The sequence below is a fragment of the Saccopteryx leptura genome, chromosome 3 (genome assembly GCF_036850995.1).
Source record: "Saccopteryx leptura isolate mSacLep1 chromosome 3, mSacLep1_pri_phased_curated, whole genome shotgun sequence".
NCBI classification, from domain to species: Eukaryota; Metazoa; Chordata; class Mammalia; order Chiroptera; family Emballonuridae; genus Saccopteryx; species Saccopteryx leptura.
The window spans coordinates 283,002,305-283,014,635 of NC_089505.1; the positions used below are offsets into that span (position 1 = coordinate 283,002,305).

The 12,331-nt window shown below is 38.0% G+C and overlaps 1 protein-coding gene and 1 pseudogene across 16 annotated transcripts in view; both read right to left on the reverse strand.

Annotated features, from left to right (window-relative positions):
* LTBP1 (latent transforming growth factor beta binding protein 1) overlaps positions 1-12,331 on the reverse strand; it is a 416,121-nt gene that overhangs the window by 120,490 nt on the left and 283,300 nt on the right. For 10 of the 16 annotated variants that reach the window (XM_066378532.1, XM_066378534.1, XM_066378533.1 and 7 more), the window contains 2 exons: positions 10,140-10,239; positions 9,566-9,664 (listed from right to left, as the gene is read on the reverse strand). In XM_066378532.1, coding sequence (XP_066234629.1) covers positions 9,566-9,664; positions 10,140-10,239 — 199 coding nt within the window. The remainder of the gene's footprint in view (positions 1-9,565; positions 9,665-10,139; positions 10,240-12,331) is intronic. The other 6 variants (XM_066378530.1, XM_066378545.1, XM_066378541.1 and 3 more) reach the window with 1 other exon arrangement.
* On the reverse strand, positions 7,869-9,080 carry LOC136397446 (replication factor C subunit 3 pseudogene; annotated as a pseudogene).

The following is a 12,331-nucleotide window of genomic DNA, read 5'->3' on the forward strand; positions in this document are numbered from 1 at the left end:
CACTGCCATTTTCTTAAGACAGAAATGACATATTGATCATAATTACAAAGAAGAAAAAAACCAAATTCAGTAACAAAGCAAAAGGCTGGGGTTTGCATGAAATGCTTGATCAGTCCTCACTGCCCCATCAACCACACATACTAATTTGTTGATTACCAAATATTTGTCACTTTTCAAGGCATATCAGAATGGAATTTTTACATGTGTAAACAAAAGTCTTCAAAAATGTGTGATGCTTAATCCGAATGAGATACATTCTTATGCCCCAGTTGGCCATATTTAAAAGTTTCATAAATCAGCTCTAAGACATAAAACATTCTTAAGAATTGTAACTCCTTAGTCTTAGGAAATGAAATGAATATTCATGGCCTCTCCTTCCAATCTAGTATCTCAAAGAGAAGCTGAAAGGCTGAAATCATGCTTATGAGGCATGTTAGAGGATCTTTAGCTGACTACTTTGTAGATTAACAAGCATACCAAGCTGCAGACTGAAAATGTTGATCCCCGTTGGCAGGACGCTACCCTATGTAAGGAAATGCTCCTCGGACACCACTAGAGGGTACTAAGAGATACATCGAAGGACTAAGGGACATTTACTAAAATATGTGTGATTTCTACACTGTTTGTCCCATTTTTCACCTGATGTGAATTCATGTAACTTTCCTCAGTCTGACCTCAGAGACTCTTCTCACCCCCTTGCTAGGCTTCTCTGTAGAAAGAGTCGTAACACCTTCAAAACATCTCTGCTGCTTTCTCTTCACCAGTCATCAGAAGTTCATCATCACCCTTCTTATGGTAAAAATAAATTACTAGTACTCCTTATCTAAAACTTTAAAAACCATGTCTCCTACCGCCTCTTCCCACACTTTCCCTCCTCTTCTATTAAATTTTCATTCTCCACCATGGATTATTACATGGAGAGGTGAGTCCTAAGGGTACTGTCTGGAAGAACAAGAAAAGCTTTCTGCTTTTTCCTTGTTTTTTTTTTTTTAAGGGAAAAGACATGATGCTTTCTATTGTTTGAAGAGATCATTCACACATAGGTGTGTGAGACTGTTCCCAGAGAATGGATCAGTTTATGTGAAAACATACGTTTCTTGGATTAGACTGTTATCGATGTAAACCCTGGAAATATGGCAAAGTCTCACACAGGAAACACGAATTACTGGCCTCTGTGGAATTCCAGAAAACAGAGATGTCGTATCTTCAGCATTTTGGTTTCCAAAGAGATCAAAGGACTGCTCCCCCCAGACTCCTCTATGTGTCCTTCATAAACCCCATCAAATCCCCCCAGGGTTCTCAGGACCACCCTGCCCTTTCCTACTACAGGTGCCCCTAAAACAAGTTCACCTTCACTAGGTCGAGGACCTTATTCTGTTTTGTTTTGTTTTTTTCACTAGAGTCCATTTAGGATTTGGAAAAAGAGCCAAAATGAAACGCCAATGAAAACCAAACACTCTACTCATCTCAGCAACAAGACCAACGGTGGATTTAAGAGTTTGGTATATCTGTCATATTTCTATTTATAAATGAAAAAAAACCCAAAAAACGCTTTTGGCAAAACATGAAAATGAGCCTTTAGGGTTTTTTTCCTAACCATGTAATTACTCAAAATAAATAATAAATAGAGCCTAGAAATAATAAAGTGTGATGAATGTACATAAAAACGAATTCATTTTCCATCAGCATACACAGTTTAGTGAGGCTGTAATGACATTCGTAATGTGCTTCAGGGATAAATGTCTCTTTTTAAAGTAAATTTATTGAGATGACATTGGTTAATAAAATTAAACAGATTTCAGAGGTATATACTTCTATAATACATTATTTGTATATTGCATATGTTTTCACCATCTCAAGTCAATTTTCCTTCCATCACCATTTATCCCACGTTAACCCCTCTTCTCCTTCCCCCCACCCCCTCACCTTCTGGTAATCACCATGCTGATGTCTGTGTCTATAAGGTTTTCTCTCTCTCTCTCTCTCTCCCTCTCTCTCTCTCTCTCCCTCTCCTCCATCCTTCCCTCTCTCCCTCCCTCCCTCCTTCCTTTCCTTTTGCTTAATCCCTTCACCTTTTTCCCCCAGTCCTCCTACGCTCCCCCCCCCCACAGCTGTCAGTCTGTTCTCCATATCTATGAGTCGGCTTCTATTTTGCTTGTTAGTTTATTTTGTTCATTAGATTCCTTATCTAAGTGAAATCATATGGTTTTTGTCTCTCTCTAACTGGCTTGTATCCCTTAGCATAATGCTTTCCAGGTCCATCCATACCATCACAAAAAGTAAGATTTCTTTCTTTTTTATGGCGGAGGAGTATTCCACTGTGCAAATGTAATACTGCTTTTTTATTCACTCATCTACTGATGGACACTGGGCTGTTTCCAAATCTTAGCTACTGTAAATAACACTGCAATGAACACAGGGGTGCATATATTGTTTCAAATTACTGTTTTGGTTTCTTTGAATATATTCCCAGAAGTGGAATCACCAAGTCATAAGGCAGTTCCATTTTTAATCTTTTGAGGTAACTCCATACTGCTCTCCACAGTAGCTGGACCAATCTGCATTCTCAGCAATAGTTCATGAAGGTTCCCTTTTCTCCACATCCTTGCCAACACTTGTTTGTTGATGTATAAATGAAAGCCATTCTGACAGATGTGAGGTGATATCTCATTGTGGTTTTCATTTGCATTTATTTCTGATGATTAGTGATGTTGAGTATCTTTTCATGTCTATTGACCATCTGTATGTCCTCTTCGGAGAAATGTCTATTAAGGTCCTTTGCCCATGTAATTTGCTTGTTTTTTTTTTGGTTTTGAGTTTTATGAGTGCTTTATAAATTTTGGATATTAACCCTTTTTCAGATGTATCACTGACAAATATGTTCTTGCATTCAGTGGGTTGGCTTTTCATTTTGTTGATGGTTTTCTTTACTGTGAAAAAACTTTTTAGTTTGATTTAGTCTCATTTGTTTATTTTTTCATGTTTTCCTTGCCCGAGGAGATATATCAGAAAAAAATATTGCTACAAGGAATGTTCAAGATTCTATTGCCTATGTTCTCTTCTAGGATTTTTGTGGTTGTGAGTCTAACATTTAAGTCTTTAATTCATTTTGAGTTTATTTTTGTATGGTGTAAGAAGGTGGTCCAGTTTCATCTTTTTTGCACATATCTGTTTAATTTCCTAACACTATTTACTGAATAGGCTATCTTTACTCCATTGTATGTTCTTGCCTCTTTTATCAAATATTAATTGACCATAATGGCATGGGTTTATTACTGGGCTTTCTATTCTGATACATTAATCTATATTTCCATTTTATGCCAGTACCATGCTGTTTTGATTGCTATGACCTTATAGTTTAGTTGGATGTCAGGTATTGTGATCTCTCCAACTTTGTTCTTTCTCAAGATTGCTGTGGCTATTTGGGGTCTTTTATGGTTCCATATACATACATTTTTGGAATCTTTGTTTTAGTTCTGTGAAATACACTATTGTTATTTTGATAGAAATTGCACTGAATCTATAGAGTGCTTTGGAAAGTATGCACATTTCAATGATGTTAACTCTTGCTATCTATGAACGCAGTATATGCTTCCACTTATTTGTACTTTCTTTCATTTCTTTCTTTAGTGTCTTATAGTTTTTTAAGTACAGATCTTTTACATTCTTGGATAAATTGATTCCTAGATATTTTGTTTATTTATTTATTTTTTAATTATTTTTATTTATTTATTCATTTTAGAAGGGAGAGAGAGAGAGAGAGAGAGAAAGAGAGACAGAGAGAAGGGGGGAGGAGCAGGAAGCTACAACTCCCATATGTGCCTTGACCAGGCAAGCCCAGGGTTTTGAACTGGCAACCTCAGCATTCCAGGTCAACGCTTTATCCACTGCACCATCACAGGTCAGGCTATTTATTTTTTTTGATGCATCTGTATGTGGAACTGTTTTTTTAGTTTCCTTTTCTGATAGTTCATTATTGATGTATAAAATGCAACTGACTCCTGGACATTTTTTTTGTACCCTCCCACTTTACTAAATTCATTTATCAATTTAATAGTTTTTTGGTGGAATCTTTAGGGTTCTCTATATACAAATAATGACAGTTTTACTTCTTCCTTTGTAACTTGGATGCCTTTATTTCTTCTTGTCTGATTGCTGTGGCTAGGACTTCCAGTACTATGCTGAATAAGAGTAGTGAAATCAGACATTCCTGTCTTGTTCCTGATCTTAAAAGAAATACTTTTCATTTTTGCCCATTGAGTATGATGTTGGCTGTGAGTTTGTCACATAAGGCATTCATTGTGTTGAGGTATGTTCCTTCTCTTCTGACTTTGCTGAGAGTTTATTTTTTTATCATACATGGGTGCTGGGTTTTATCAAATGCTTTTTCTGCATCTATTGATATGATCATGTGATTTTTATCCTTCATTTTGTTTATGAGGTTTATCATGTTTATTGATTTGCAGATATTGTATCAACCTTGCATCCCTGGAATAAATCCCACTCAATTTTGAGGTATGATCTTTTAAATGTATTGATGAGTCCAGTTTGCTACTATTTTGTTGAGGATTTTAGCATCTATGTTTATCAGGGATACTGGTCTATAATTTTGTTTTCTTTGTAGTTTCTTTATTTGGTCTTGGAATGAGGATAATGCTCGCCTTGTAAATGAGCTTAGGAGTCTTTCCTCTTTTTGAAATTTTTGGAATAGATTGAGAAGGACAGGTGTTAGTTCTTCTTTGAATGTTTGGTAAAATTATTTGGTGAAGCTATCTGGCCCAGGGCTTTTGTTTGTTGGCAGTTGTTTGGATTACTGCTTCAATTGCACTAGTTGGACAAATGTTTCTCTAAAGGGGTTAATTATAAGTTTTAGAAAAGATCTGATGAGCAAATAGCTTTATAATGTTTGGGCAATGATAATTACAAAGGTTTCCGCAAAGGCAGTCATGAAGTCAAAGAATAATTTCTGCTGGTCTGCAAGGTCCATGGAGAAAATTTGGGAAGAACAGGAAGAAGCGTCAAAGATTACCTTATGGAAAGGTTTACAAAATTCCCTGGCTTCCTAACTGCCCCACAATGAGCATAAATTGTCCCACAACAATTGAAACAGATGTTTCCACTTTGCAAATATTTGCCAGAGAAATAAGTTTCATTTTCCAACCTATCCTTGAGCTGTTCAGACAATACACTAAATCAAGAATTTATATGCTGAAATGTATAATTTATTTGTAAAAAGCATGCCAATAATGTTGCAAGCCACCAACTCAACTGTTAAGAGGGGGAAATATCACATTTATTTCCTGCAAATATGTGGCTCACTTTATAATTATTACTTGTCAAAGGGTGTCTGACAAAATCTGAGAAGTTTCCTAATCTCACTATCATAAAGATATCATCACTAGGCAATGTGGAGCTGATTTTGTTTTTGACTCATTATTCAATCCCTTTCTTCAACTTATGGGAGAAAGTAGGAGGGACAACATTAACCTCTTTTGTGTTTTAGGGGAAAAGAATCATTGCATAACATTCCTAAGAGTACTGATCACAACACTCTCTCAACCTATATGTTTGGCTCTCATATCAAACCAATGGGAACACCTATATTTTGATTTAAATTATATTTGAGACAAAACAGTCTTCTTATTCTACTCTTGACTACTGATTATAGTGGAGCTCCAAAGCTGCAAACCCATTTTAATTCAAAGACTATTTATATGTTTCCCCCAGAGATGGTTTCAGATTATTTTACTTGGAGGAGAGCACCTACAAATGCTTCATGAAAATGAAATTTCAATGTTAACTTGTTTCCTAGAAAGAAATATTTATGCTGCAAACATGTGATAGCAGATGTTAGCCCTGTCTTTCTGCCAAACTCAAATTAAGCTCTTTTAACATCTTCATATAGCACAGCTACTTCCATTTTCTTATTAGCTCTGCAGTTCAGTTGAAGCTAAGTAACTTCAATTTGTTAGTCCTTACACAGCTGCGTTGAAATGAGGAAATTACATTTATCCAGCCAAACTGAACCTCTACAAAGCTAGTTTGCAAGAGGTCCTATCCACTGAAGTCAGTCATTGTTAAAAAGGCACAAATTAAGAATATTTTGACATTGGAAAATAGAAATACATTACATAGAAAAACACTAGTGAATTGCATTGTCACACTGCAATTTTTCTTTTCTACACTGAGGTTAACAATGAGAAGATCCCTGATGACCAAGACAGTATATGTATTACACATTTGTGTGCATCGCAGGGCACAGCGGTTGGAGTATCTTTTAGATGTGTTTAATAAAGCGGGTAGGCACATAAATGACTTCAGAATGGACAGTAACTATTTTAGCCAACGATCATCTATAAATGACATCTATTATGTCATTGTACCACTCTAAGAATATTTACAAAAGCTAACATTTTTATATCACTTTACTCACTATTAATAGCAAAATCAAAGAGGAGCTGCCGTGAATAAGTGTGGGAAAGGCCATGGCTCTGAGTGCAGGTGGGTCGCTGAGGGTAGCAGGGTAGCCCTGAACGAGGGGAGAATGGACTGCTAAGTCCATGATGTGACTGCACTCTTCACCTTGGGACACAAGTGCTTTAAGAAATACTCTTCAGTCTGCTCGCTCAAGTCAAATATCTACAAGAACATATATCCACATTTTTGAAAAAACAGCTAAAAGTTTTTGTTTTTAAACACAAAGAAATTGTATATATTTTAAATAATTGGATAATTATGTATAATCGCATATATGTACACAATTGTTTACTTGTGTTTAACATAATTGTATATAATTTAAGGTATACAGTTTGATGTTTTGATATATGTATACTGTAATCACAATTCAGCTAATTAGCATACTGATCAGGCATATTTCTATCTGAAAAATGGTGTGTGTGTGTGTGTATAAAATGTTTCTGAGGAAAGAAGTATTTTTAAGGAGGCTGCAGACTCCTTTATTGGCCTCTCCTGTAACACAATGCCAGTTTCATCCTGAAGTTGATATAATTCATCTGACTGGCCTTTGTTCTGACGATAAAACTAATATTTGCCCACTGTAAATTATGTGGAAATGGAAAAAAAAATCTACAACACCCCAAACAATTTGGATCATACTACAGAAAAATAATCATTTCTAATAGCTGGTATATTTTTTCTAGCATTTTCTCAACATAAGTCTTTTTCATATACCTGATACAATAGGTATATTCTATAGCCTTCATTTTTTATATACTTGATTTTGCATTTAACAATACTACGTGACCATTTTCTGCTAAATTTTAATAAAGTTCTTCAAAAATACTGTATTTGATGGCAACACTATGTTCCAATGTGTAGATGTAACATAATTACCTATTTCCCTATAGTAAATGTTTAGGTTATTTCTATTTTGTTCTCTATTACACATAGTGCTGTTGTAACACAGTACCCATTTCTATAAACCATTATCAGTGTTTTGGGGGACATTATTTACTTATACTAGATACTTAATATTTATTACTGAGTCAAAATTTCTGAAGATTTTTTAAGTTCTTGGTACACATGCCAGCTTGTGCTTTTCAGAAAAGCCGAACCCATTTCCATTCCTTCCAGCGACGTGAGAGCCTTAATTTCATGCTATGAGAATTAAGTACTAATTTGATATGAATAAAGAATTAGTTTAATTTGCATTTCTTTGATTATTAGTAAAGTTAAAATTTTCTGATATATGTTTTTTGGTATTGTTTTTCTTTATGCATTATCTGATTATATTATCTGCTCATTTTTCTTTTTTAAGTTAGTTTATTTAACCTATAGTTCCTTCTACCTACATAAACTGAACATAAATGCTGCCACTGAGAAATATTAGGAAGAATTACTGAGAGATGTCAGAACCTCATGCCTTCTAGTCCATCCTCCGTGAACGTCTTATACCATGTCATAAATTTGGCCACCAAAGCATCCAAGTGATAAATGGCTGTACTACCCAGCTGTCGACGATGTTCATAGCTGCCATCTGGACCACCTCTCCTACCAGCGGTCCATCGCAATTACATAAAAGCTCTGAGACATGCCCTTCATTATTGTTTCAAGAGGAATATAATGAGCTGAAAGCTCATGGAGTCTTCCACAAACTTCAGGTAGCCCTTGTGGAGTCTGCTGACTGACCATGAAACTGGCCATCTTCCCCAGATATACCTCCCAGTCCCTTTCCAGGACTTCCCGATCTGCAGTAAAAGGATTTGGGTTGCACTCTGCAGGCTTCATCCATAAGCAGGGCTGTTCTGAGGTTTCTGCAGGACTTCTCTCCAAGTCTATGAGTCAGCTGTGAAGGAAGATTCAGACCTTCCTTCCTGCACACAGTAGGTAACACATGGCAAATGCTGGGAGCAGGCAGGCGAACTGCCAGGCACCTGCTTACCAATAGGTTGTTTCACTTTACATGTAGAATTGCAACACAAGATCAATCTGCAGGTGCACATGTACTTTCCCATGGTTCTATGCAAGGTATGTGGAACATCGGTGCCTTTGTCAACCTCTGTCAATAAAACCACTATAAAGTCTCTCTGAGAGTTTGTCTCAAGTTTCTGTGATTGTGCCACTGTTTTTCAATATCTCCTGAGTTACTACCTGACCACTATTTCTAGCATCACTGGGATTAACTCCACGGTGGAAACTGCTTGCAATAATGCTAATTTTAATTTTCTTTTTGGGTGGAGTTGTGATGGTCTGATGTTCAAGGGTCAATTTTATTCCACTTCAACACCATAAAGTTCACATAGAACACATATAATTCTTGTCTTTTTATCAACACCTGATGGTCCATATACTAACAAATGAGGAGGGTCACCACATTGCCTCAGGTTGTGCGCTGGGCTGCCTGCTCCTGTGACAGTCCAGTCATCCCACTGCGCAGGGTCATTGCTCGCAAGCAGAGGTTCATGTCAGCTGGAGTTCCCAGCTGGATGCCTGAAAGTCCCACAGGTGCCCTGCACCCCCTTATTTTTCCCTTGCTATTTTTATTGCTGATTTATAAGAGCTCTATGTACATTAAGGGTACTAACTTTTAGGCTGCTGATTTGTTTCAAATTATGAGACATGTTTATAATTTGTCACTAATGATTAAGATAATATTTATTATAATGACGTTTAAAAATAGATAAAAAAAAATATATTGAAGGACAAAAAGATCATCCATGACCCTATTAACTGGTGATGGTTCAACACACTGATGTGCTTTCTGTTTCTTTTTCTGTTGGTAAATACTTTAAAAAATAAAATCAGAATCACACTGTGTTCTGTATTTCTTAATATCATGCCATAAGCATCTCCTTGTGACATTAAACATTCTTTTAAAATATTACTTTCATAGCTATGTGATAGTCTACTGCATATGTACCATAAGTTATTTAAACCTGTTTCTCCTTTTAAAAAATATATAGGGTTTTTCCAAATCTTGCTATTACAACTAATCCTGCCATAAGCACTCTTACATATGTGACACAATTTTGATACTATATTTAAAGTAAAGTTCACACCCATGTCTCCTCCGCAGGCTATGAAGTATAACAGCTACTGCACTCACCTGTCACTTGAGTAGGTGCAATCACTTGGCTGGCACTGGATGTAGAGGCGTCAGGAGCCACTTCCACAGGCACAGGAGGTGATGTTTTTTCTATCACTACTATACCAGGAAGGAGGGGGTCAAAAGGAAATTATAGCCCATTAGATGCATTGAGATAGCATTGCCAAGTGCAAGTGTCATTTAGCCTAACAACGTGCCACAATAGTTCCTGGGTAGTAAGAACTGTTATAGGTTCCTTGAGCTTATGGTATCAAACTGTGACCTAGGTCTCAACATTTAGTAAGAATATCTAGAAATAATTCAGAAGCCAAGGAAAATGACCCTTCATCAAATGATGACCCTCAATAATGTTCTAATAATATAATCATTCCTGACCACAGGAAGTTGTGAAAAACTTTTCTTTTGCCATTATATTATGATACCATCATAACATTAACATTATGTGAGTACACTGACATACTTAAGTATATAATTCCTATGATTTATTAAACCCTAAAATCAAACACATAAATATTTTTGTCTTCCTCTGTCATCGGGAATGCTCTTTCAAACAGCACAGGTGAACAAAGGCTACCTGGAAATTGTGGATGCAGATGAATAGTTGAAACGCCTGGAGAGAGCTGGGGTTGACCAGGCTCAAGTTTCGTTTTCTCTTGATCCAATGAAGATATTTCCTGCATGATTGTATTAAAAAGACAAAAAGAGAATTGAAAGTGGGAATTATTTTTGGTTTCCACTCAGAACTATTTTTATTTAATTAATGCTATTCTTAGAAAGGCAACAAATATCATAGGACATTAGACAAAAATCTGTGTAACTGCGTGATTTAAAAAAAAAAAAAAGACGGTAGAGCGTCGGCCTAGCGTGCGGAGGACCCGGGTTCGATTCCCGGCCAGGGCACACAGGAGAAGCGCCCATTTGCTTCTCCACCCCTCCGCCGCACTTTCCTCTCTGTCTCTCCCTTCCCCTCCCGCAGCCAAGGCTCCATTGGAGCAAAGATGGCCCGGGCGCTGGGGATGGCTCTGTGGCCTCTGCCCCAGGCGCTAGAGTGGCTCTGGTCGCAATATGGCGACGCCCAGGATGGGCAGAGCATCGCCCCCTGGTGGGCAGAGCGTCGCCCCATGGTGGGCGTGCCGGGTGGATCCCGGTCGGGCGCATGCGGGAGTCTGTCTGACTGTCTCTCCCCGTTTCCAGCTTCAGAAAAATGAAAAAAAAAAAAAAAAAAAAAAAAAAAAGAACTATTGCTGTGCCACTACACTGGCAAGCCCTTGAGTTTCCTCTGTAGTGCGAATCCATGCACACCCTCACCAATTTCCCGAGAGCCCAGAGCAAAAGGTCCCTTCAGACATTTTAAACAAATGTCGTGGCTGAGGAGCCCACACTCAGTCTGGACCAAAAGTAATCCCTAAGGAGAACTAAACAGTCACCACATTCACATGCGGCTCTGCCTCCAATTAGACAATGGATTTAGCAGATGTGTCGTAACAAAGTACACAGTATTAAATTATTTTATGTTGGTTAGTCATTATGGCTGTCCTTAACCTGACATGTAATAACTGTGCACCTCCAGCTCTCACAGTCCAGAAAAGAAACAGAAAATTAGGGACTTGGAGGAGTACCCCAGACTTCCTGTGTGCTGTCCCCCACTCCTGTCCCCTTGACTACAAGCAAAGAAAGAGACACATGATTCAGCTTCCAGGTACAGCTCCTCAGGATTCATGTAGACTGAACAATCAGGCTTGTTAGGAATCTGTGACCTCGCCCACATCTGTGTGGGGACAGGGTATTCATAGCATCACTTCACTAAAAGCATTTATCAAGTAAAAAAAAAAGCATTCATCATCAAGTTCCTTGGTCATTGTTACCTTACTCTCTCTCTCTCTCTATAATTATATACTCTTTTTATTTAGAGGGGTTTTTTTTTGGTTTGTTTGTTTTTTGTATTTTTCTGAAGTTGGAAATGGAGAGGCAGTCAGACAGACTCCCACATGCGCCCAACCGGAATCCACCCGGCATGCCCACCAGGGGGTGATGCTCTGCCCATCTGGGGTGTTGCTCTGTTGCGACCAGAGCCATTCTAGCACCTGAGGCAGAGGCCATAGAGCCATCCTCAGCACCCGGGCCAACCTTGCTCCAATGGAGCCTGGGCTGAGGGAGGGGAAAAGAGAGACAGAGAGGAAGGAGAGGGGGAGGGATGGAGAAGCAGATGGGTGCTTCTCCTGTGTGCCCTGGCCGAGAATCAAACCCGGGACTCCTGCATGCCAGGCCAACGCTCTACCACTGAGCCAACCAGCCAGGGCCTTTAGAGGGTTTTAAAAGAACATATAGAGACCTGAATCTTCTCTTGAAATTGTCTTTATTTTGCTTTTCTAACATCACTCACTCCTGATTCTCCTACTACTTTGATCATTTATTCTCCTCTTTCATGACCCCTCATGTTCTGTCCCTTTCTTTTCTTCATTTTATTTTTTAGTTAGAGCTGACAGTATTATTTTATATTAGTTTCAGGTATACAGCAGTCGGGAGACAATTATCACACACTCCCTCCCCTGTTTTAATTACTCTCATCCTCCAGAAAGCTTACTCCCCTGGCCTCCTCTTCCTTTTCATCATCTTTAGTCTGAATCACCACTTTTCCTACTTTTTATAAAACACCTATCCTGCCTGAGTACCTCATCAAAGATCCAATTTGGTAGGCATGTGTCCTTACAGGGTAACTCGATTTAGATATTCCACAAATACCTTAAATCCATCCACTCCTTCCAA